This window comes from Balaenoptera ricei, chromosome 5 (genome assembly GCF_028023285.1).
Source record: "Balaenoptera ricei isolate mBalRic1 chromosome 5, mBalRic1.hap2, whole genome shotgun sequence".
NCBI lineage: Eukaryota > Metazoa > Chordata > Mammalia > Artiodactyla > Balaenopteridae > Balaenoptera > Balaenoptera ricei.
In genome coordinates, this window is record NC_082643.1 from 13,796,235 (window position 1) to 13,823,375 (window position 27,141).

The following is a 27,141-nucleotide window of genomic DNA, read 5'->3' on the forward strand; positions in this document are numbered from 1 at the left end:
TGACATACAGTACTGTATAAATTTCAGGTGTATGACAAAATGATTTGACTTACATGCATCATGAGACGATTACCACAATAAGTCCAGTGAACATTCATCATATCATAGACACAAAATAGAAGAAATAGAAAAATTATTTTTCCTTGTGATGAGAACCCTTAGGATTTATTCTTTTAACATTTTTCAGGTATAACATACAGCAGTGTTAATTATATTTATCATGTTGTGAATTACATCCCTAGTACTTATTTACCATATGACTAGAAGTTTGTACCTTTTGACTAACTTCATGCAATTCCCCCTCTCCCCGGCCGCCCCCCACGCCGGTAACCACAAATCTGATCTCTTTTTCTCTGAGTCTGTTTCTTGGCTACTGTAAATAATGCTTCAGTGAACATAGGGGTGCGTAATCTTTTCAATTCAAAAGAACATAATCTTTTCAAATTAGTATTTTCACTTTATTTGGATAAATACCCAGGAGTGGAATTGGTGGATCGTACGCTAGTTCTGGTTTAAATTGTTTGAGGAACCTCCATATGGTTTTCCATAGTGGCTGCACCAATGCACAGGGTTTCTTTCTCTCCACCTTCTCACTAACGCTTATTATTTGTTGCCTTTTTGATAATAGACATTCTGACAGGTGTGAGGTGGTAGCCCATTGTGGTTTTGATGTCTATTCAGATCCTCTGACCATTTTTAAATGTCTATTCAGATCCTCTGACCATTTTTAATCTGGTTGTTTGTTTTTTTAATGTCAAGTTGTATGAGTTCTTTGTATATTTTGGATATTAACTCCTGATCGGGTATATCATTTGCAAATATCTTCCCCCATTCAGTAGGTGGCCTTTTCATTTTGTTGATAGTTTCCTTCACTGTGCAAAGGCTTTTTAGTTTGATGTAGTCCCATTTGTTTATTTTTGCTAATCCATGTATAACTTTTGAGTCTCCCAAAACTTTACTAATAATAGCCTACGGCTGACTTGAAACCTTACCAGCAACATAAACTGTTAATTAACATGTATTTTGTGTGTTATATGTATTACATACTTATTTTTACAAGTAATAAGTATACACCATGAATAAGTGGACCCTCACAGTTCAAACCCACGTTGTTCAAGGGTCAACTGTAGATATTTAAACACTGTGCTAGGCATTTAGTCTATAAAGGTATTTAGATATTATCCCTGAGTCACAATTTATTCGGGGAGATAACAATGTAGAATTCAATGACATAGGGCTATGATAAATTATTTATAAAATGCTGTATGAACACAGGGAAGGAGTGATTTAAGTCAATAACTTGGAGAGAAGGGGAGGAGAGAGGAAAAAAAACTATTAGGTATCACAGAGGTTCTCTGATGTATCATCAGAGAGTTTGATCTTAAAGGATAAATTTCAACATACTGAAGGAGTGGCTTATAGCAGAGGTATGAAACGCCTAGGATAATATCTAGCAAAGGATGGGTTATCAAAATGTGTTCATTTCCTTCATGGATTGAGATAGGTGATGTGAGGGTGACAGGAAGTGAAATAGAAAAGGAGGGTAGGACCACATCTTGAAGGGCATGATAAAGCTTGTTACAGAATTTGGAGTTTTTCCTGGAGATAATGAAGAGTGACATCATTTAAGAAAGACAGCTTTATCTGTGGAGAGGAGGATGGGCCAGAGAGGAAAAATGGAGGAGCATATGGAAACTCATTGGAGGTGTCTAATGCACGTATATTTATGGCATTTAACAGTGTGTCTCTACTTGATATAAACCTGATCCACATATCTTCTTGTTTCATGGGCTCCTTATGTGGAAATATCTAAGGATTAAGGGTAATTTAAGAGAAATCTGGCTTGAGAAACTTTATATCTCTAGGCTAACAATTACATTTCTTGTGAATGTAGGAATATTGCCTCAGTTTATTTTTTTAAGATATTTAAAGAGAGGTTGTGGTTTACTACCTCTTAGTTAAATAGATAGGGACCAAGAGAGTTACTAATGTGAGGAAATTCTAGAAATCACTCTGGTTAGGCTACTTTTCAGATGCAATTTTGCCAAAAATTTGCATCTCCAGGTTTGCTATTCCTGGACCCCATCCTGCCTATTAATTACTTTTAGCCTTGAGCCATCAGGAAAGAAATAAGACATTTTTATTCCATTTTAATACATTTTCTTCTTATAAAAGTAACACAAGGCTATTTTGAGAAAATTAGAAAGTAGAGTAAAATTTTGAAAGACAAAGCATTAATAATCCATAATTTGTCATAAAGCAGTAAGTTCTGTTAATATTTAAGCAAACTTTCTTTTAACTGTTTATTTTGAAGCAATTATATATACACCGGAAATTGCAAAGTCAGTGCAATTATAGCACAGAGATATCCCATATACCCTTCACCAAGTTTCCCCCAATGGTTACATCTTCAGTAATTACAGTACAGTATCAAAATCAGGAAATTGACATGGGTACTAGGTATACATATAGCACTGTGCCATTTTATCACAAGTTTAGAATCTCTAACCACCACTGCAATACAGAACTACTCCATCATTACAAAAATCTCCTGCATTCTACCCCTATATAGTCACACTCACACCTTCTTCCCCACCATTCCCAGCTCTTGGTAACCACTAATGTTCTCCACTCATTCTAAGAGTGTTATATAAGTTGAATCATACAATATGTGGCCTTTTGAAATCAGCTTTTTATTCACTCAGCAAAATGCCCTTGAGGTCCATCCAAGTTGTTGCATGCATCAGTAGTTTATTGTTTTTGATTGCTGAGTGGCATTTACCTATTGAATAGCATTTTTGTTGTTTCCAGTTTTTAGCTATTACAAATAAAACTGCTAGAACATTTATGCTCAGGCTTTTGCGTGGATGTTTTCATTTCTCTGGCATAAAAGCCCAGGAGTGTGATTGTTAGATAGTGCGGTAGGTGTGTGATTCGTTTTTAAGAAACTGGCAAACGATTTTCCAGAGCGCCTGTGCCATTTTACATCCCCACCAGCCACAGATCGGGGGTCCAGTTTCTCTGCATCCTTGCCGGCATCTGGTGCTGTCACTTTTAAAATTTTAGCCCTTCTGATAGGAATGTAGTAATATCTTACTGTCATTTTAACTTGCATTTCCCTAGTGACTAGTGATGTTGAACATCTTTTCATGTGTTTTTTGTCACCCTTATATCCTCTTACGTGAAAGGTCCCTTTATGTCTTTGTCCATTTTCTACTTGGACTGTTTGCTTTTTTACCGTTGAGAGTTCTTTACATATTCTAGATACAAGTTCTTTGTCAGACATGTGGTTGGCAAATATTTTCTCTTAGTCTATTGCTTAGTCTATTCTTTTTTTTTTTTCATCCTCTTTGCAGGGTCTCACATAGAACAAACGTTTTTAATTTTGATGAAGTCAAATTTACCTATTATTTTTTATGGATTGTACTTTTGACATCGTGTCTAAGACTCTTCAAGGAACTCCTAGGTCCCCAAAATTTTCAACTGTTTTATGCTAAAACTTTTATAGTTTTACATTTCACATTTAAATCTATCATCCATTTTGAGTTAAGTTTTGTACTAGGTGTAAAGTTTAGGTTGAGGTTCATTTTTTGCCTATGGATATTCAAACGTCGAGGAGCGTTTTCTGAAAAAAAAAAAAAAAAAACAAAAGAACAAACTATCTTTCCTTCATTCAATTGCTTGTGCACTTTGTAAAGAAAAATCAGTTTGCATACTGTGTGAGTCTATTTCTGGGTTCCCTATCCTGTCCCATTGATCTAGGTATCTGTCTCTCTGCCAATAACATAGATTCGATTACTGTAGCTTGAAATTGAGGATAAGGATTCTTCCCACTTACTCTTTTTTTTTTTCAGAATTATTTTAGCTATTCTACTTCCTTTGCCTTTCCATATAAATTTTAGAATAATCTTGTCTATATCTGCAAAAAAGTATTGCTAGAATTTTAATAGGAATTGCATTAAACCTATATATCAATTTGAGGAGTATTCACATCTTTACTATGTTGAGTCTTCCAATTTATGAACGCAGTATATCTCTCTGCTTATTTAGATTTTTAATTTCTTCTATCAGCATTTTGTAATTTATAGCATATAAGTCTTATATATGGTAGGGTTATACCTAAGTATTTATTTTTATCCCAGTGATTATAAGTGGTATTGGATCTTTGAATTTGGCTTCCACATATTCATTGCTAGTATAAAAATACATTTATTATATGCTGATTTTACCTTGTGATCCTGATGTGAGTTCAGGGGTTCTAGGAGTTTTGGTAGATTCTTTGGGATTTTCTATGTAAACCTTCATGCAATTTACAAAACTGAGCAATTGTGTTTCTTTCTTTCTCACCTGGATGCCTTTTATTTCCTTCTGTTGCCTTTTCTGTGCTGACTAGAACTTCTGATACTACGTCAAATAAGAGTGGTAAGAGTGGACATCTCTATTTCGTTCTCTGTCTTGGGGAAGCATTCGGTCTTTCACTATTCGGTGCAAGGTTAGCTGTAGGGTTTTTGTAGGTATTCTTTGTCGAGTTGAAGAAATTCTTTTCTATCCCTAGTTTTCTATGTGTTTTTATCATGAATGGATGTTAGATTTTGTCAAATGCTTTTTTTCCCATCAATTGATATGCTCAGATGATTTTTTCTCCTTTAGCCTGTTTGGAGGATTACATTGTTTGATTAGTGAACTATTTTCAGAATGAGGTAGAGGCTAACTCTATTTCCCCTCCTATTTCTTCTCCACCTTTTTTCCTAAATCTTGCTTTTCTTCTTAATTTTCTTCCATCTACTGATATGAGGCAATAAAAGAGCCTGACTTTCCCTGCCTGCAGCTCTACTTATTATTCTCTTTTCTCTTACCTCAGCTATTACTTCCTTCTATCCATTATCTTCCCATTCGAGTTTACCCTCCAGAGTGTAGAGTCCAGACAGTTACCTTCTTACATCATTAAAATTGGCTCTAAAGCCTCCATTATTACCTCATTCTATCAAAATAAAGTTCAATTCCATCAGCAGAGCTTATTAAACCGTTCAAAAGCTGATCAGCTTCTTTTTTGCCTACTAGCACCAGTTAATTCATTCTCACAATTGTTCATGCTCCAGTCAAGCCAAACTTTTTTTTTTAACGTTTTTATTGGATTATAATTGCTTTACAATGGTGTGTTAGTTTCTGCTTTATAACAAAGTGAATCAGTTATACATATACATATGTTCCCATATCTCTTCCCTCTTGCATCTCCCTCCCTCCCACCCTCTCTATCCCACCCCTCTAGGTGGTCACAAACCACCGAGCTGATCTCCCTGTGCTGTGCGGCTGCTTCCCACTAGCTATCTATTTTACGTTTGGTAGTGTATATATGTCCATGCCACTCTCTCACTTTATCACAGCTTACCCTTCCCCCTCCCCATATCCTCAAGTCCATTCTCTAGTAGGTCTGTGTCTTTATTCCTGTCTTGCCCCTAGGTTCTTCAACACCTTTTTTTTTTCTTTCTTAGATTCCATATATATGTCTTAGCATACGGTATTTCTTTTTCTCTTTCTGATTTACTTCACTCTGTATGACAGACTCTAGGTCCATCCATCTCACTACAAATAACTCCATTTCATTTCTTTTTATGGCTGAGTAGTATTCCATTGTACATATGTGCCACATCTTCTTTATCCATTCATCTGTTGATGGACACTTAGGTTGCTTCCACGTCCTGGCTATTGTAAATAGAGCTGCAATGAACATTTTGGTACATGACTCTTTTTGAATTATGGTTTTCTCAGGGTATGTGCCCAGTACTGGGATTGCTGGGTCATATGGTAGTTCTATTTTTAGTTTTTTAAGGAACCTCCATACTGTTCTCCATAGTGGCTGTATCAATTTATATTCCCTCCAACAGTGCAAGAGTGTTCCCTTTTCTCCACACCCTCTCCAGCATTTATTGTTTCTAGATTTTTTGACGATGGCCATTATGACTGGTGTGAGGTGACACCTCATTGTAGTTTTGATTGGCATTTCTCTAATGATTAGTGATGTTGAGCATCCTTTCATGTGTTTGTTGGCAATCTGTATATATTCTTTGGAGAAATGTCTATTTAGGTCTTCTGCCCATTTTTGGATTGGGTTGTTTGTTTTTTGATATTGAGCTGCATGAGCTGCTTGTAAATCTTGGAGATTAATCCTTTGTCAGTTGCTTCATTTGCAAATATTTTCTCCCATTCTGAGGGTTGTCTTTTGGTCTTGTTTATGGTGTCCTTTGCTGTGCAAAAGCTTTTAAGTTTCATTAGGTCCCATTTGTTTATTTTTGTTTTTATTTCCATTTCTCTAAGAGGTGGGTCAAAAAGGATCTTGCTGTGATTTATGTCACAGAGTGTTCTGCCTATGTTTTCCTCTAAGAGTTTTATGGTGTCTGGCCTTACATTTAGGTCTTTAATCCATTTTGAGTTTATTTTTGTGTATGGTGTTAGGGAGTGTTCTAATTTCATACTTTTGCATGTACTTGTCCAGTTTTCCCAGCACCACTTATTGAAGAGGCTGTCTTTTCTCCATTGTATAGTCTTGCCTCCTTTATCAAAGATAAGGTGACCATATGTGTGTGGGTTTATCTCTGGGCTTTCTATCCTGTTCCATGGATCTATATTTCTGGTTTTTTGCCAGTACCATACTGTCTTGATTACTGTAGCTTTGTAGTATAGTCTGAAGTCAGGGAGCCTGATTCCTCCAGCTCCATTTTTCTTTCTCAAGATTGCTTTGGTTATTCGGGGTCTTTTGTGTTTCCATATAAATTGTAAAATTTTTTGTTCTAGTTCTGTGAAAAATGCCAGTGGTAGTTTGATAGGGATTGCATTGAATCTGTAGATTGCTTTGGGTAGTAGAGTCATTTTCACAATGTTGATTCTTCCGATCCAAGAACATGGTATATTTCTCCATCTATTTGTATCATCTTTAATTTCTTTCCTCAGTGTCTTATAATTTTCTGCATACAGGTCTTTTGTCTCCTTAGGTAGGTTTTTTCCTAGATATTTTATTCTTTTTGTTGCAGTGGTAAACGGGAGTGTTTTCTTAATTTCACTTTCAGATTTTTCATCATAGTGTATAGGAATGCCAGAGATTTCTGTGCATTAATTTTGTATCCTGCTACTTTATCAAATTCATTGATTAGCTCTAGTAGTTTTCTGGTAGCATCTTTAGGATTCTCTATGTATAGTATCACGTCATCTGCAAACAGTGGCAGCTTTACTTCTTTTCCGATTTGGATTACTTTTATTTCTTTTTCTTCTCTGATTGCTGTGGCTAACACTTCCAAAACTATGTTGAATAATAGTGGTGAGAGTGGGCAACCTTGTCTTGTTCCTGATCTTAGTGGAAATAGTTTCAGTTTTTCACCATTGAGGACAATGTTGGCTGTGGGTTTGTCATATATGGCCTTTATTATGTTGAGGAAAGTTCCCTCTATGCCTACTTTCTGCATGGTTTTTATCATAAATGGATGTTGAATTTTGTCGAAAGCTTTCTTTGCATCTATTGAGATGATCATATGGTTTTTCTCCTTCAATTTGTTAATATGGTGTATCACATTGATTGATTTGCGTATATTGAAGAATCCTTGCATTCCTGGAATAAACCCCACTTGATCATGGTGTATGATCTTTTTAATGTGCTGTTGGATTCTGTTTGCTAGTATTTTTTGAGGATTTTTGCATCTATGTTCATCAGTGATATTGGCCTGTAGTTTTCTTTCTTTGTGACATCTTTGTCTGGTTTTGGTATCAGGGTGATGGTGGCCTCGTAGAATGAGTTTGGGAGTGTTCCTCCCTCAAGCCAAACTTTTGTAGGATATTTCATGCTTCTATGGAGTTTCCATGCTGTTCCCACTTGCTGAAATGACCCTGAACTGCATTCTTCTCTTCTGGCATTTTCTGTTAGCTCAGGCACAGTTAGTCATTACACATGTGTCTTTTTTGAGAGTGTACATTTTTCAAAGACAAGGACTATGTCATATTGATATTTGTTCCCCTAATCCTTCTCAGAGTGCCTGGCACAGAGTATTAATAAGAGCAGCTAACAATGAGTGCTTGCTATGTGACAGACACTTTCCTAATGCTTTGTGTAGATTTTCTCATTTAATCCTCATAACAGCCCTATGAGAGATATATTATTTTCATCTCCTTTTTGAAGATGACAAAACTAAAAGCTAGGGTAATAAACCCAGGCAGTTGGCACTAGAACCTCTGTCTTCACCAGTGGGTCATATCGTCTGCAATTAGCAAATACACTAAATCTTTACTGAATGAAATAAATAATATATTCGTGAATACATGAATGAATGAAAACCATCAGTATCATTATAAGTTTCTTTGAAAAATAAAGATTTTCAGAAAAGAATTAATGGCTGAATTATATTTAGCTAAGTCAATTCCAGATATTTCTAAGTTGCATGGTATCCTAGAAACAGACACCAGAGCCATGGATTCAAATAAATTTGCATTTAAAATCTCTCCCACTTAGTAACAAATGATCTTGTCATTTTCCGTAATTATTTTAAGCCTTATTTTCCCTAAGAGTAAGAAGAGAATGGGTTCAACTTCATAACTTTTAGTATAAAGAATAAATGGGGGGAAAAAAGACATAAATAACAGCACAGTTCCTGGACACACCCTACCTAGGATTTGCTTCCATTTTTCTCCTTGCTCCCAGGAGCTCATGTAAAATTCCTTGAACTCTTCTTCCCTTCACTCTCATTTTTGGTGGTACTAATAACTATTCTTTTTACCATTTTGTCCACAATTTCATACACTCAATTATTTCTTTTACCTGGTTCAACTAAACCTCAAAGTTCCCTGTTGCTGCTGCTGTTGTTTCTGACACAGCTACCACCGCCCTACTTCATGGGTGTTGTCTTCTTGCCCTGCCCCTTAATCCTCCAAACCCCTCAAAGGTAAAAAACTGTCTCTCAGCAAGCCTTATCTGATCTTAAGCCTAAATAGGGACTTAGGAGGGAGATGCAAGAGGGAAGAGATATGGGGATATATGTATATGTATAGCTGATTCACTTTGTTATAAAGCAGAAACTAACACACCATTGTAAAGCAATTATACTCCAATAAAGATGTTAAAAAAAAAATAAGGACTTAGACAAATGATTCATTCTGTTGTCTCACTTTAGCTTAACTATCATGAAGATTAAGTTGCTACTCTTAGTGACTAACACTAAACCCAGGTCAGGATATCTATTTGTCAGGCACGTTTTCTCTTTTAACTCATCTTTACTGACCCCTCTCATAACCTGTAGCTGTATACCACTTCCTCTATGTAGTTTTCCACAGAGTTTTCATAACTGAATTTAGTGGCTCCCTTTTTTGAATGCCTTTGCATCTGCCTTGTTTACACTCTGAGCAACATCTAGCCTTGTACTGGAGTATTATTCTACTTGTTTTACCTTCCCAATTGCAATATATGTTCTCGAGGATGGTTTTATCACTTTGTATTAACACAGTGCCTTATGTAGTACCTTATTGAGTACACAGTTGGTTACAAGTAAATATTCATTGAATGAATGAACCAGAAAAGGATTTCTTAGAATCTGGCTTGAGACTATGAAACTCCATGACTTTTTTATAACCTCATAAGAAATCAGAAAGAAATATGAAAGCCATTTCTTTGTCCTTTTATTCCAGGATAAGACAGGGAGCCCAGAATGGTATGTTCTCTCAGTTTCCTTAGTGTCTCACCCACTTCAGTCTCTTTCAGTAGGAGGCTATTTCTTAGCTCTCAGCAGGAAATTGCACACTTTATTAGGAACAGCCAAAATCAAGGTGGCTGGAGTGAGCTGGGCCTGATTCATACTGCTTATTATGTTTTGGTTTAGTATAGAATTGTATAAACTTAGCTCCAGAGTACACAGGCATGGCAGACAGAGGAAGACATTCATCTCCTTACTCTATATTGTTCTGTGTCAAAATGGCTTACTTGTCAAAGCCCTTAAGTACTACAGTGATGGATGTTTTATAAACATATAGCCATCTAGATGTTATAGACAGGATTTTGTCTTTCTTTTTGGAAAACAAAAACTCTCAGAAGTATGCTGGTCTTTCAAAGCCACTCTTCAGTGAGGATTTAATTAAAAGTTGTCTCCAACTTTATTTGTGACTCCCAGGAACAGGGCTATTTTAGAATTGCTATAGACTCTGTTTACACTGAGCTCACCGAGATGAAAACTTTGCCAAACTAATAAGCTCCCACAACCCCTAAGATGATCTCCTTCTTCTGGACAAGCTGAATCATTCTAAACAAGTCAAATCCTCACCTTGTTCTCTCTCTCAGCCTTAGTCATCTAAGCCTAAAAACCTATTAAGTACTCAAGAATATAAATTCCTTTATCCTCTCTATTTCTTGTTATTTTCCTGCCTTACCAGAAGTCAGCTGAATAAATAACTTCTATCTACCACAAGCATGAGAATATGGTAAAACTCTTATACTTGGGAGCACTCTGCTTAGTCATTTTAGAGGAGCCAGTGCACATGGGGCAGGCTTTCGTGAAATTAATGTGGAAGAGTAAAGAAGACGTGGTACATGTATACAATGGAATATTACTCAGCCATAAAAAGGAACGAAATTGGGTCATTTGCAGAGACATGGATGGACCTAGAGACTGTCATACAGAGTGAAATAAGTCAGAAAGAGAAAAAGAAATATCATATATTAATACATATATGTGGAATCTAGAAAAATGGTACAGAAGAAGCTATTTCCAGGCCAGGGATAGAGATGCAGACGTAGAGAACAGACATGTGGACACAGGGTGGGAAGGGGAGGGTGGGGACGAACTGGGAGATTAAAATTGACATAAATACACTACGATGTGTAAAATAAATAGCTAGTGGGAACCTGCTGTATAGCACAGGGAGCTCAGCTCAGTGCTCTGTGATGACCTAGATGGGTGGGATGGGGGGGGAGGGAGGGAGGTCCAAGAAGAAGGGGATATATGTATACATATAGCTGATACACTTCGTTGTACAGCAGAAACTAACACAATGTTGTAAAGCAATTATACTGCAATTAAAAATTAAAATTTAAAAACATTTTTTTAATTAAAATACAATTTTAAAATGTAGAAGGGTAAGTGATGGACCTGAGTGACAGTGGAATATGCAGGCAGGGTTGTTCAGCAGAAAACTGCTGAAGAGGACTGGAGACCTAGCTTTGAGTGTTCCAGTCTCTTTCCTGCTTCTGAATAATAAGGTAAGTTTTTAAACCACTTTGTACCTTAGTTTTCCATCTTTGAAAATGTGATCCATTCCTTCTCCACAAGTATTTGTCCCACAGTTTGAATTAAGTTACTTTCAGTGTCTCTTCAACTATAAATTTCTATATCAACTACACAAATGAGGTATCTTATTAAACAAGGTCTAAGATAACGATAAAAATATATTCACATAGATTACTCAGTAAAAGAAACCCTAGACTGAAAGGCAGAACTGAAAGGAAACTCTTTTTCACCATTTCTCTCATTCTGTTTTTCTTGTCCCACCTTCCTTTCCCAGTGCAGCACACCATCCTGCCAGCCATCCTGGTGTGCTGACCTCCACCCTCCGCTAAACATCTGCTTGACCCCATTAGTTCTCTGATTCTCTTAGCTCCTCCACAAGCTCCTATCATCTGAAGATAGTCAATTTATTTTTAATGGCTTTCTTCTCCACCCCTACACACACACACACACACACGCATGCACACACTCACTACACACACCCACACACCCCTACTACAGCCCCTATTTCTCCAACCCTGATCTTTTAGCATTAGGACAAGCTTGGAAATCACCAGATGTCCCAGATCATGGCAAGTCTCCAAGAGGGCAAAGAACAAGATCTGCAGCCAGCTGGCTGGGCTGCTTTTTCGGATGACGATTGTCATTTTCTGAGAGGGATGCAGAACTCTCAACATTTGCTACTGAATGGAGGGTGGGGAGCACATTTAAAAAACAGTTCGGATATTTATAATGTGAGTGACTGTGAATAAGACCTGACTCTGAGCATTAGGACATGCCTTTTATATCTGCTTTTAGTTGACATTTCTCAAAAAAGATATATACCTAACTGGGAATAGAGGATAGTTTCTCTGGATGATCAAAAAAATCTTTTTCAGAGAAATCCAGAGACCTACTGTACTGCGAAGAAGGAAAATATCTTTTGTATTTGGGAAATTTTAACTTATCAATAGACACTTGGTCCCCTGCTCTGTATTATGAAGCACGAGGATTTTTGTTTTAGTAAGAAAGGTTCATTAGAATCTTCACTGAAACAATGACCTTCCACCTTATTTTGACAGTAACATTTCACTGGGTCTTCACATAGGCTATTAAATTAGCCCTACTGTTATTTCTGACAAATTCTTCCTATCTAGTTATTTCTTTCCACTATGAATAATTTGATAATATGATTAATGTTTTGAGCTCCTTCAAAGACCTTATAGGGAAAAAAATTACAAATTACTATTGATTCCTTATCTGAATCCACACTGTATTTTATTTGGGTCATTGTTTTATGTAGTAATTTTGTGTATTATTGTATCACAGCTTGTTAGTGGCCCAGCTGTGAGGTACTGATCAATGGTTCAGTTTCAGCCTTGGAGGGTATATTGTATAAAGTTTTTTCCATAAGTCAGCACTGGCCCTGACTCTAATTAACATTTTCAGTGTTGATTTGAAGTATGGAATAGGGAGTAAGCTTATTAAATATGCAGATTACTTTATAATGAGTAGGGGTGATTATTGACTAGAACCACACTGTAAGAATTCATTAAGGACCTTGACAAATTAAACAAGGTGATTAGAAGTGAGATGAAGTTTAATAGGGACAAATATGTGATAATTCACTCAGAGATGGAAAGAACAAACTCTGTGTATGTGTGTGTGTGTGTGTGTGTGTGTGTGTATCTACAATAGTTTAAAATTGGGGGATGTAGGCAGTTTCAGAATGAATCATCTGTCAATTGTAAATTTGAAATGTAGCATTGGTGTTTATAAAGAAAATGACCAAAGTCACCTAGCAGTGGAAAAGTTGTTCAGGACTTTTAAACTACTGTGATCTATTTATAAGGTCCATAACTTATGCAAAAATGGCAATAGAAGAGAAAAAAGATGGCTTAGTTAATTACAAAGTAAAAAAGGGAGTAATAGATCCTGCGAGTAAAAGTAAAGGGATTTAGTGTTTAACTCAGCAAAGAGAAGGCTGAAGGAAGAAAATGAAAAAGAAATGTTTTATTACATAAAGAAATAGTGTTCTAGAGGTGGTGAGTACCTATTGTCCATGTGACTGGGAACAAAATGAGAGGATTATTTGAAATAGGGGGGTTTTAGGTTAGGCATGAGTAAGGACTGCCTGGTGTTAAGTTTTCTGAGTCATAAAAATGTCTTAGGAAGAAAAATAAAGTTAGTTTTGGAGGCTGCCTTATGTACCTTAAGGAATGTAATCAAATTATGTCATACCTCCAGGAACTCTTTCAACTCTCTGATGTTATGATTGTATTAGGATTCCTTCTTAACATCACTTAGAAATTTGTTGATCCTCAGGGAAATTCATGGGGATTACTCAAGTCCTTTCTGTATTTTCAAGGATATAGGAACATGAAAATCTACTATTCTACTATTGAAGTATATTGGATTGAGGATATTGTCCTAACAAATTTTACAATTAGCTGACAATCGATAGTAAATGTAATGAAATGCTGGCCATACAAATTTAGGATAATTCCATATTTGTTCATATTGTCCTGTGTAAATAAATATTGCATCTTCATGATATGTAAGAAAGAAACTGCACAGGAAAATTGCAGAGCAATTGAATTCACAGAATATTCAGCCTTTTGCAATGGAGTTTTGCTTAATTAGTATATATATATGTGTGTGTGTGTGTGTGTGTGTGTGTGTGTGTGTGTGTGTATCATGAAAGACTACTTTATTTGACTAATAGGCCATTTAAAATAGAGAACAGGGTCATAAATGATAATTCTGTCAACAGGTGGAAAAATATAATGTCTGCCACATATCAGGATGCAGGACATGATGAAATTATTTCCTAGCTTATAATGTGGGTCAACAAGTCAGGCAAGACAATCAGATTTTCAGATGATTGTTTTCTTGCATTTATTTAGCATTGTCATTTTGGAGAGAGTTTAACCATCACCTTTATTAATTACTGCCTCACAGCAGCAAGAAGGACAGAGTGCTTCCTCCTTCCTCTGGGTTGTCTAAAATGACCTATCATATCCACAAGTCTGAATCGACTTCTAAAAAGTGTATGGGAACTGCAAGTCTCTCCAAGTGCAGGGGGATGTTCCCCCACCTAGTCCCTGACACCCATCTATCTCAAATGTATCTATTTTACATGAATTTCCAGTATTACCTGTGACCATCCTGTCTATACCACGTGGCAGATAGGGGCGCTCTTGACTACTCTTTGGGGGGAAATATTCCTAAATCTCTCAGGAAAGACTTGAAAGTCATCTCCTGGGACGTAATCCTCCATGCCTAGTAATCTACCATGTAGGGACAGTGTTTGGAAGGGAGCAATGCCCTCTTATGAGTACCTCTACACACTTTTCCTAGACCAAGCACATTTGGGATTCTGATGGATATTTAAATAGTTTTTTTAAAGAAGTTCAGAGCACAGAGACCTGAAGCCATCTTTTATCTAATTTACTCTGGTGAACCACATAAGGTTGGGTGTGAGGGTATGTGAAGGATGTAGGACAGAAGCGGGGGGAGGGACAGAACAGAGGGGCTGGAGAAGGAGGCACCACTCAGGCCTTATTCGAGCATCCCACATGGAGCCCTTCTCATCCGCTGACCCTCCTCTGTAAATCCCCAGTCCTCTTTGGTCCTCATATGGTTCCTCTAATAAGACACCCTCTCCAACCAGGGGGCCTCCCTTGGGAAACTCTCCCTGTCTCTGCAAGTAAAGGAATTCTAGCCCTCTGCCTTGCCTGATATTCTTCAAATTCGTTGGCCTCAGACTTCCAACTTCTGCTGTCTTGAAAACGAAAAAAAATTCTGGCACCATGAGAGAAAGAAAAACACAAATACATCCTCTCCACTAGAGATAGCTGTGTCTGGGTTCCTCCTGAATTACCTTGCCCCATAAATTATACTTTTTTAGGCTATACAATCTCATCTTCTATGAGAGAATTGTAGTTCTTCCACTAGTGTGACTTTGACCTTAATCTTTTTAAAATAAGAAACCTAGCATTATTGGGCTAAAGAATATCCAACTCTTTCCTGAGCCTGCTTTCATTAAATAGCGTTAGCCCTCATGCACTTAAAATAGTTCTCACTGAGCTCTTCAGTGTGGACTGAACCATCTGCAAACCAGATTTTCTTCTGACATCAGGGAGTGTTAAGAGTCCTGCTTACCGTACCATCTACCCTTGATACCCTTATGTTTCATCAGACATCCTTTCCAAACTTGTGTCTGAGGAGTTGGGAAAGCTTCACTAAGCAGGAGGAGCTACTAGGATTCAGAATGTGGTTTCTCAAAGGACAAGTGGCCATTAGCTACATTGCAGTAGGGAGACAGGAAGCCTTTCCATATGCTTATCTGTTCTCCTATAAGTAGAGCATTCATATTCTTGAGACGTCTTCCTCTTTATGTAAATACTCAACCCTTGAAAGAAAAAAATCCTAAAGTTCAGCTTTCTATAATAACACTCAGTATTACCAAAGGTGACTATTCTCTCTTTGTTCTGATGCTTATCTCTTCTTTAGCTACTAAAACCGTGAATTCTTTTACATTTTTTTTAATCATTTCAGTTAGCAGAGTTACTTGAGCAATTTTCTTCACCACTTCAGTTTGCTTCTGATATTTTAATCAGAAATCACTCATCAAACCAACCACTAAATTGTCATCTCTGTTTCCACACTGCTGAATAAGTATCCCTCTCAGGAATAGACATTCCACCTTGTACTGGATCCTATGTTTACCAGAATATTGGACTATACCTCAGCTTTTCCAGATATTTTGTTTCAGTCCTATTTGTTTAATTTTTCTTTGTATTTGCCTTGCCTCTGAATTTATTTATGGCAAACTGTCTTGTTTGCAAACAATTCACTGGTGGTCCAATAAAGCTTTTGCAGCGGATTTTGATACAGGGAAAATTTCCAAAGCTCTCTTTCAAACAGTTGTATTTTCTAAAAAAAAAAAAAAAATTTTTTTTTTTCCTACAAACTACTGCTGGCCATGATTAATCACCCACAGAATGGCTGGTAATATATAGTAAAAATCCCATTTTTATGCAATGCTAGTTTACTTGGAATGCTGGTTTTCCAAGATGAAAGCATCTTTCTAATAAAGAAGTACAGCCAAAACAAATGAACCTCATTGATTGCTATTTTTCAGACCCTGGGCTAGGTTCTGAGTTTCAAGATAAATTAAATAAATAAATAAATAACATTTTTTTAAAAAAATAGTGAGCATCAGTAACATGCGTTCTAATGAGGTAAACAAAGAAGTAAAATTTCGAACCACAATGCTAAGATGTGAACATATTTTAAGTATTAGAAGAGCACAGGAGAAGCAGCTGAGTTTGATCTGGAAGGGAAAAAATTCACCAGGGAAGATCAGGAACGATCTTAAGCTGAGAAAACACCTGCCAAGCAAGGAATGATGAAATGGTCTGTTTGCCGTATAATATGAATATGAATGAAACAAAAGGTTGTTTTTGAAAATGAAAAAAAAAAGTTTTTAGGCCAAATTTTTGAAGGATCTTGAATGCTACAGAGTTTGAACCATTTTCTAAGGGCGGTGAGGTATACAGGAAGTATTTAAATAAGTGAGGGATGGGATCGGATTTGAATATCAGAAAGAACACGTTAGCTGTGGTATGGAGGATGGATTAGAGGTAGGTGGGAGTAGAGATAGGGGAAAAGCTTAGAAATAATTTCCTAGGTAGAAATGATGAGGGTATTGGCAATGGAAAGGCAAAGGTAGTGACAGATTCCCAAGATTTAGGGGGTAAAAATGTACAAAACTTGATGAGAGGTTAGATGGGATGTGGGAGTTAAAGGCCACAGGTGAGGAAGAGCTTTAGCTGAGATGAATCTATTGGTGGGAAAAATCAAAAGATGGCAATTCTAGAAATCATAATAGAGGACAAAGTAACAGCAATAATAGTAATAAATTAATAACTGCAACTATCAGTAATTGAGCACTTAAAGAGTAAGTTCTAGGCTAGGTGTCTTGTATCAAAATCTAATTCAAACTTCCAGATACCTTATTATAAAATGATTGTTTCCCCTATTTAACAGGGAAAGGAATTGCAATTTGGAGAATTTTAATTTTTCCAAGGATTGAAACTCAAATCTTTACATCTTCAAAACCCATGTTTCTAGAAACAAAGAGGTTGCCCAGTGCACAGCTGTCGTCAGCACCGCTCAGTGGCAGGCCTGCCTTACCTGACCACCTCAATACATTCTCCGGTCCTTTTTTCTGCTTCTTAGGTCTCTATAACACTAATGTTCACTCTGCTGGCCCTCTATTATGGCATGTCGTTGTTCTTTAAGTGTTAACTTTTGGAGTACCTTTTGTGCTTGGAAAACCTGCCTCTGTGCCCTGCCCACGACAGCTCTCAGCCACTGCCACCAATGAACTGCAGTGGGCACCAGGCAGGCTCTTTATGTGGTTGCTAATGTGCTCTTGGAGTTACAACAGAATGTGTCCTTTAGCAAATGCTGAAATTAGCATCCAGAGGAGGAAACTGGGGAGACAGTGTGGGAGAAAAATCCTGAACTGAGTTGGAGGACACTTTTAATGTGCCCCTGCTTGTTTGTTTCTCTTTCATGGTCAGCCCCTTTGCCTGAAGCATCTAGCACCTATCCTGTCAACCACGTTCCATTTTTCTCCCCCTGAAGAAAAATCCTTCTGATGTGATAACTTGAGTCGACGTGTTTCAATCCATTAAAAATGGGATTAGACGTAAAATTCCCCAGAGCTAAAGCTGGCAGCTCACTCTTGTCATTTGTTGGTGAGCATTCCATACAACCAGACTCAAATATGAAAGAAAGAAAGAGAGAGAAAAAAAAGGGAGAGAGAAAGAGAGGGAGGAAGGAAGGAAGGAAGGAAGGAAGGAAGGAAGGAAGGAAGAAAGGAAGGAAGGCAGAGAGAGAGAGAAACAGAGAAAGGGAGAGTAGATGGAAAAGAAAGGCCTATGAGAGTTATTTTACAGTTTATGTAGGTAAGAGCTATTCTCTTATTAAAGGAAAATAGGTAAAAATATGAGTGAAAGTTCACTGCAAAGGGTATAGGCATTAGATTTTTAACTAGTTGACAGCTTTAGAAATGTAAGTAGCAACACATTCATTATAAGATAATTTCATTAGCAAAGTCATATAAATGTCCCAAAAAATTTGCTATGAAGAAAGTTACCATTTAGTATCATAGAATCATACATTCTTTTACTTGGAAAGGAGATGAGACATTAATTCAACTCCGATTCATGAATCTCCTCGTTAACAGTATAAGGAGTCATCCTGCCACACACACACACACACACACACACGCAAACACACACACACACACACACACAATCCATTAAAAATCATTAAAAGGACATTATAAGGTGATGAATTATTATAATAATAATCTGTGTATAAAAACGATAGCTTGATTGAATACTGATATGACAGGATCACTAATCACTCTTTGAGGAGGACCCTGGTACCCTCTCCATTTATAGATGAGGAAAGTAAGGTTAAGAGCTACCTAACATTACACAGCTCACAAGTAACAGACCTGCTTGACTTTAAAAGCTAACCTACCCAATATCAAAGCTATTGCTATCAGATATAGCTAATATCAGACTATCACATGTATCAAAATTAATTTTCAATGCTTGAAGGGCTTTAAGTGTTTATTCTTCTCATGGAAAGAGTTTGTAATCAGCCTAGATCCACCCAAATTCCTAAAATTTACTTCCACAGAAGTGTCCTAAATTACAGTTTCTCAATATATGTAATGTTCAAGCAAATAATTAAATACCACTTACCTATCAGACAGTATTGTTTAGTATCCATGGGTTAATAGTCGTATAGGACACCAGTACAAGAAATAAAAGAATCTCAGTAAGATGTTGAGAAAATAAGACTGATTAGAGTGGAAAAGCATTTGCTTTCTTTTAGCATTCACCATGTGTAGCTGTGGACACTCATTTTTACTGTGTGCATGAGTCCGGGGGTGGGGTTGGAAGAGGAGGGCTCGGATGTAATAGATTCACAGAATGAGCATTTGCTGAATTTTATGAGAGTGTATGTAGGTTTTGTGTGGTTAGGTAGAAAGATAGACTATATTAATATGAGTATATTCACAGCTAACTCTTTTTCTAGAATGCTCTAGATTTTCCCATTTCTTCTGTGGCCTGGGTAAACATTGCCACTTGTTAAAAAAGAAATGTCAATATTTGCCAAGGTAAATTAATGTATGTATTAGGGGCTTGTTGATTATTTTATAATTGTTTTGCATTTAAACCAATGATTGGCATGTCTAAGTAATAGCCACTCAGATGTTGACCTTAAGATATAATGTTCTTGAGGATTACCACTTGTGAAATAACCTACTTGATTTCTTTTAGGGCCTCATAATATAGGCCATAGCATTTCTTCAGATCTAAAATATTATGAGCGTGAAAATAACAAAATTACTACTTATAATAGGTACTCCCTTTCTCTGTTGGGCTCCTAAAACAGCTTTCTTTTGTCCATAATAAGCTATTTGTGCTCACTTCATTTTGCTTTATTTTATTTTTGTCACCTTTGGTGGGCTATCTTGGTGTACTATAAAGGAACGACACTGAATCAGACAAGCTATAATTTTTATTTCAAGCAGATCTCATGGCAAATTTATAAGCTGAACTTGATATCAGAAATGAAGCTAGAGGGAACATACCTTTGCTCTAAGTTACAAAATGCTCTGCTATTCTGAATTTGAATTACGTTGAAAATAAACTGTCTTTTTCTGACATCAAGAACTTCACATAGGCAACATTTTAAGACACTGCTTTAAAATTTTTGTGTGTACAAAACAGTTTTGCCAGCTAAAAACCTGTTTGTGTTATAATTCTACATTCAAGTTCAAAGCTAATATTTAAGGTGATACTATGGCATGGAAACTTGGTTATATTAAAGATCCCAACACATGATTTCAATTTTCTTTTCACGGAAAGCTAAGAAGGAGTATTAATTTATTTAGCAGTATTTTACTAGTATGACTATTTGAGCAAACCGGTTATATACTTAGATATAGGCATAAGCATTTTTCACCCCTACATTATGATCTCACCAAGTGGAAACCTTCTGAAACTTATAATCAAGATTGATTGCCAGAACTACTAGGCAGCAAGGAGCCAATCCTATCCTGGGAGGGTTTCTGATGAATCGTAACATGACCTTCTCTAGCTATACACCTTTAGGTTCTAGAAAGTGCAAGCTCTGTACATCTACCTAACCTTGCCCTTGTATTTACAGATATTGAGTGAATGAGGCATGCTATCATAACCTGTATTGATAAGTTTCATTTCTTCCCCCTGTGTAACCAGTTTAGATCATTGCTAAACAGTGGGAAATATGTTAAAATGTTAATGTTTTGAATATAGTTTTACTCCTACTACTGGAAACATTAGTAAATAAGAAGTAAATTGTTCGTTTGAAACAAAATTCTTATTGCTATACTATTACCAAGATAATTATGGTATGTTCCTACCAAATGCCCTGTCACTCTGGTATTAGGTTGCACCCTAGCTACCTGTAGCTCACTTTTATTCCTGCTTCTGCCCTCATTATTTTTTAACTTATTTATTTATTTTTGTTTATTTATTTATTTTTGGCTACGTTGGGTCTTTGTTGCTGCACGTGGGCTTTCTCTAGTTGCGGTGAGCGGGGGCTACTCTTCATTGCGGTGCGCGGGCTTCTCGTTGCGGTGGCTTCTCTTGTTGCGGAGCACGGGCTCTAGGCGCGCCGGCTTCAGCAGTTGTGGCTCGCGGGCTCTAGAGCAAAGGCTCAGTAGGTGTGGTGCAGGGGCTTAGTTGCTCCTCGGCATGTGGGATCTTCTAGGACCAAGGATCTAACCCATGTCCCCTGCATTGGCAGGTGGATTCTTAACCACTGCCCGACCAGGGAAGCCCCCCTCACTATTTATTTACGCTTTTGCTTTAGCTTTTACAAATGGTAGAATTAGCTCAATAGTTGTAGGATATTCCAGAAAATTCTTCCCTTCAAATAGCAATTTTTAAATGCATCATTTTATGCAGCAGAAGTGTAGAGCAAAAAGGAATTACCATGATCTCACTCTTTTCCATAGAGTACATGATACACACCGACAACATAAAACTCAATAAAATGCAGATTAAATTTTGCTGAAAGTTATCTTTAGAAATTGTCGCAAATATTCCTCTAACAAACACGACCCATAATGTATTTTTTGCCACACAGTTTTGCACATGATGGAAACGGTGACCTGCAAGAGTATTCCCAATACTCTTGCCCAATGTTAGTGTTAGTTGCAAAGACGCCCAGGAAATCATTAGCAAACGCCATCTAGAGACAGACCAAAAGGTCAGAGGTAAACGTAACATGACATTCATGGCCCGTGATTGTGGAGGGCTGTGGGTATTTGTTCTTGTTCAATATATACTATAGTGCTTCAAGGCATCTGCTCCCATTCTCAGAGGTTAGTGAGTTTGAAGCGTGCCAGCATCTAATTTTGAACAGTATTCCAAAGACAAATATTTGTTCTTAAATGTCAGTCATTAAGGTTGGACACCTACACAAATTCAATGAGTTCCAGTGAAGTGGTAATTGGTTCTCCAAGTTAGAAAATATAGAGTGGCTCAGAAACTCAAATATAAGGAAATCGACCATCAATTTAGAGACGAATAACCTGGGACAAGTAGATACAATCTGTAACTCAAAGATTGATTTGGAAATCCTGGAACATTATTCTGTAAAAGAGAAAGCTGAAAACATATTCAGCTATCCAAAAGCATGAAATTTATTCTATTTGAATACAAATAGAAATCTCTCTCTCTCTCTCTCTCTCTCTCTCTCACACACACACACACACACACACACTCACACACAGCCACTTAAAGCAAATCTAGCAAAATAAATACAGAGAAGAGTCAACATCTTGCAGTAGAAATAATATGGTTTTGGGAGCTGGTCAGATCTACATTTGAATTCTATCTATCCCTCACTGTGCCACACTGAGCTGGTCCTTTATTCCCTCTACTTAAGTTTTCTTACCTGTAAAACGGGTGAAATAGTTCTGAGCATGAGGCATTGCTGTAAGGATACTGTGTGCCAACTGCCTAGCATGTATGTAGTAGACACTCAGTAAGTAATGACTACTACAAATACTAATTTTTAAGTATACATCTACTTAAACATGTTGTTTATACAAAACGTAATTATTTTATAAAAATATTTAAGCCTTGCCACCTAAAAGAACATAGGCTTAAGGCTTGTAACGTATTGACATTTTTAAAAAACTAAATGATTATATGACTGTCTAGCAATGTAATTTAATTTGTCTTTGATGGAATTGCTAGATTTTTTTTCACAGTGAAAACAAAAATAGCATTGCCCTATCACTAGAAATTTCCACCTTTCCTTCAGTAATGATTTTTGTCTTCTCATGATCTATGTAAGTGCCATACACTCTTAAAGCAATTCTCCTTATATATTACATCTTAATGTTAAGAAACAACAAAATAAGAAAAGCAATTTGGCATTTGTATTTACATATATTACTTTTTGCTTCTTTTAACTTTATTTCCACTTGAAAATATTCAGTACTCTTTCTTGTGTCTCTCTGCTCTCCCAATAATCAAGGTCTCTCCAGGACCTTTCCAAGCAAACAGATATCCCTTATGGCACAGTCCTGGACTCGGCGGTGTATGAACATGTTCGCATGAAGGGAATGAATCCTTTTGAGAGGGACAGCATGTATTCCCAAATGTGGCGGATGATCAACCGAAGCAATGGATCAGAGAATAACGTTCTGGAGTCCCAAGCAGGCATTCAAAAGGTACTGGCCATAATTCTTCATTCATAGTCTACCGTTCTGTCCCCCATATTGGAACTGCTAAACTGAGTTTGGTTTACTTCCTTTTTTAAATTTTAACTTTGACATAGAGTTCTCAGTTAAATTATACCTTTTATTGATTTAAGAAGATTTTGAGGTAACTCGCTGTACCAGTAGAGGGAATTGACAGATTTCTGTGGTGTGTCTAAAGGATCCTTTTCCAATGGGATTCCAAAGCTAGAAAACATGAGCTGGTATTTTGTTCAGAACAGGGTCAGGGACATATACACATGAAGACTTGAAAAGATTTTGACAAATCCCATTCCAAATATCATTCAGGTTATCCAGTTTTTTCAAATGATTCAGGGTATTTTCTACACTACATTTGTTTTTCGATGAAAAGTTTATGTTATGATTATGTGAAGCTCTCTGTGAGTAAAAGTTAATCTCCACAGATAAGGTTTCTACAAAAGTCTGTTTCTGTTTCCAAAAGTGAAAATCTTTATTTGTATCTTATTTTTATAAAACCATCATTTAGAAGTTATTTTTTTAAAAAAACAAAAAAACTTAGAAAGCAGTCCTTTGTGTAAAAAACATGAAGCTAGTTTTTATTCTGGGCCGTGGTTTATAAACATCTACACAGAGGTAATTCTTTCTTCCTCAGGCCCCATCAGCCTCCATGAGAGAACTGAATGATTTTTGCTTAAAATTTTCCCAGTGGCTATGACAGTGAAAAATCATAAGGGTTGACATTCAATAAGTAATTATGGGATGACTGAATGAATGAATGTCTAATAACAGCATCAATGATGGTATATACTTTTTTTCTGTAACCTTTCACAGCAGAATAATTTGGACTCCAAGTCTGAGTTCCCTGTTCAAAAGGCAAACTCAATAATACCATGTTGGAGAATGTTTTGATGACTATAGAAGTTATTCTGCCACAGGATCTAGCACTATTCTGTGCCTTTTCATATGTTTTCCTTTATCTGCTATTGCTATTGCGATGGTTCCTAGCATCACCCTGGTAATTTTTTCCGTCACTACACTGATATCATTATTTAAAAACTGATAATGGTGACATAAACCTCTTTGCAAGTACTAATGATGCTTTTAAATAAGAGAATGTCCTTGAAATGTTAGCAATGGCCTCTAACTCCTTCATCCTCATTATATTAATTCCAGTTTCCCAGGGCCCAGGTATTGATCCTCTTGTCTTTGTCCAGAGGCCCATTGGCTTTTAGAAATTAAACACAGTACCCTCCAATTACTGGGGGCACAGAGTTGGGGGCAGGTGAGATTGGGCAGATGAATGGACCTATACTATATGTTGTCTGGGGGAGAAGGGAGGATAGATTTTAGGATTTACTAGGTACTCATTGTATGTGAATGAATTTAAGCCTCAGAATAATGGTTTTGGGAAGAGTTATTTTCCTTCATATTGTCTACTGTTAAAAACAATTTTGCTTTCTTGCGTATAAGTATAAATTGAAGTTCACAACTTGTATTTCTATCCATTTTAGATCCAAAGTTCCTCACACTTTACAACTTTTTTCTATACCATAACATTCCAGAGAAAATTCATTTTCTTTTCTCCAGACATACAGATTCAGAATAAAAATAACTTTTAAACATACATATTCACCAATTCATTATTTATTCATTCATTCATCCAATATTTGCTAAGTAACAGTTATGTACCAGGCACTGAGGTAGGAACTGAAGGTAAACTCAACCACAGAGGAATGACCACTGGATTCATGAGATACAGGGTCTGGTGGGAGAGAGAGAAAAGGAAACTAAAATACATGATCAAACAAAATGACTTAAATTGTGACAAATGCTATCAAAAAGACAAATAGGGTGCTATTGTAGAAATTAAGAAGGAAATCTATTCGAGAAACAGTGATCAGGTAAGTTCCCAGAGGACATAAGATATTATCTATGATCTGCCTGATGAAGAGCTGATCGTGTAGAAGAGAGGGTGACAAAGCATCCAGGCAATGCTTAGTATAAGCTAAGGTCTGAAGGTCCATTCAGGAAACCAATTTAAAATCAACGTGAACTGGAGACTATTGAATGAGAAAATGTGGAATGAGGTTAGTATGCAGGGGGTAGATCAAGTAGGACCTTGCCCATTATTAAGAACTCGGATTTTATTTGAATGGCAAAAAATGTTACTGAAATAGGGAAATGTCATGATTCATTTTTATCTGTCAAGATCACCATAACTGATATATGGGAATTGGGTAAGAGTATGCAAAGAATAGAAATAGTGAGACCATAAGAAACTTGTAACTTTCTGAAGTAGCCAGTCAAGTAAATAAGACCTCGTTTTATTTTTTATTCCCAAGTTCTTACACACGCACACACACACACACACACACACCATTACCCTTCGTTCTTTGTATTAATACAAACTGGTTATACTTCCTACATTCTGGTATTTTCAATATAATATAAAAATCATAGAGACATAGGACATCAGTTGCTACATAGACGCTTTAAGCAGTCATGTATGTAAGATATACATATATATCTTCTAAGGTCTTCAGTGTTCTTTAAGAAAACCTCTTAACTTTTAAGTACGTACATACAGTTTCCTACATTTTCTGGGTTTTTTTTTTTAATTTAAGTTATTTGACCATATGGAATTTAATTTGACACATGTGTAAATGTAAAAATAAACTGTAAATATTCACACTGAGAAAATTCCTGAGACTCTATGAAATAAAAGTGTTCTAGACTCAGCTATTGACAATCTTGCAGCATATGCTGAGAAATTTAGTTACTCTTCAGGCTTTCATGTTTCTTTTTATTTAAATATGTCGCCATTCCATCGCCTTTCAGCTTGGGCTAGTGTTTCTTATGCTGTTGTTAAATGTCATACATTAAAAAAAAAAAGCTATTATGAAGAGTAGAAAGAACTCTGGTTTTAGAAAAAACTATCTGGTTTTCTTTCTTGGTTCTTCCAGTTCTCAGCTGTATAACGTTGGGCAAATCACTTGGTTTCTCTAAGACTCACTCTACTCAGCTGTAGAATTATCACAGTGTGAGAATTAAAAGCCTGGGCTTTGTAGACATACAACCTAGGTATTTATCCAGTTCATTTTTTTAAGTAAAATGTGTAAATGTGACTAGTTACTTAAAATCTCTGAGGCTCAGAATTTTTATCATCGTATTGAGAATTTCTACCTCTTATGTTTTTTGTCATTATTAAATATATATATGTAAAAGCATCAATAAATAGTTCGATTAGAATAATAAACTCTTAAGATGATCCTGAAGTTTACATGAAAGAATGTATGTGTGAGTGATTTGTTATTACAAAGCATTATTATTTGATATTTCCTAAGGTTAACCTAAAATTATGACATAATAAAAAAGATAATGCAATAGAAGTAAGAGAAGTAGAGAAGCAATTTCTATTCCCTGATAGTCTGCTGATAAAGGGGGCTTATGATTTTAAAACTGCAAATCAAGTCCCCAAGTGTTTATTACACCCCATATACTCAGTTTTCAGATTTACTAGAGGAGTAGTGAAGAATGTTTTTATTAATTTATAATGGAAAATATCAAAGTGAAATTTGCTGATTGTATATATTTCTTTCAACCAATATCAGAGACAGCTGAACATTGATTAGACAGAGACTAGGTAGTTATAATAAAATGTATTTTGGTTCAGTTTTCAAGGTCTTAGCCAGCGTTTATTAAAACACAAAACCAACCAACCAACAAACAATAGCCTCTCACCTGCTAAAGCTCACTGGAGTTCATGAGATTGAGAACTACAAGACATGAAATGTGGCTAGTGGACTCTTCCTCAAGTAACCAGTCTTGCACACACATCTCACACAGCAGCTTCGTGTTCTCTGTCACTGATTTCTAATTTGTGCAGGCAGAAATGACCTCAGAGGTCTTCTAGGTCAGTATTCCGCAAAAGACCAAACTTCTATCTTTGACAGGAATTCATATATATAGTAACTCCCTTCCAGCAAAGACTGCATCACTGTGAAAACAATCCTCCCATTCTAGGTGTAACTTTGAATACATCCCATTAATGCCTCAGCTTGTGCTTGTTTCTAATTG

At 36.5% G+C, this 27,141-nt stretch overlaps 1 protein-coding gene across 1 annotated transcript in view; it reads left to right on the forward strand.

Moving 5' to 3' along the window:
• Nucleotides 1–27,141, forward strand: part of GRID2 (glutamate ionotropic receptor delta type subunit 2) — a 1,393,316-nt gene that overhangs the window by 1,145,417 nt on the left and 220,758 nt on the right. Inside the window, exon 13 of the mRNA XM_059923901.1 lies at nt 22,860–23,055. Within this exon, the coding sequence (XP_059779884.1) occupies nt 22,860–23,055 (196 nt within the window). The remainder of the gene's footprint in view (nt 1–22,859; nt 23,056–27,141) is intronic.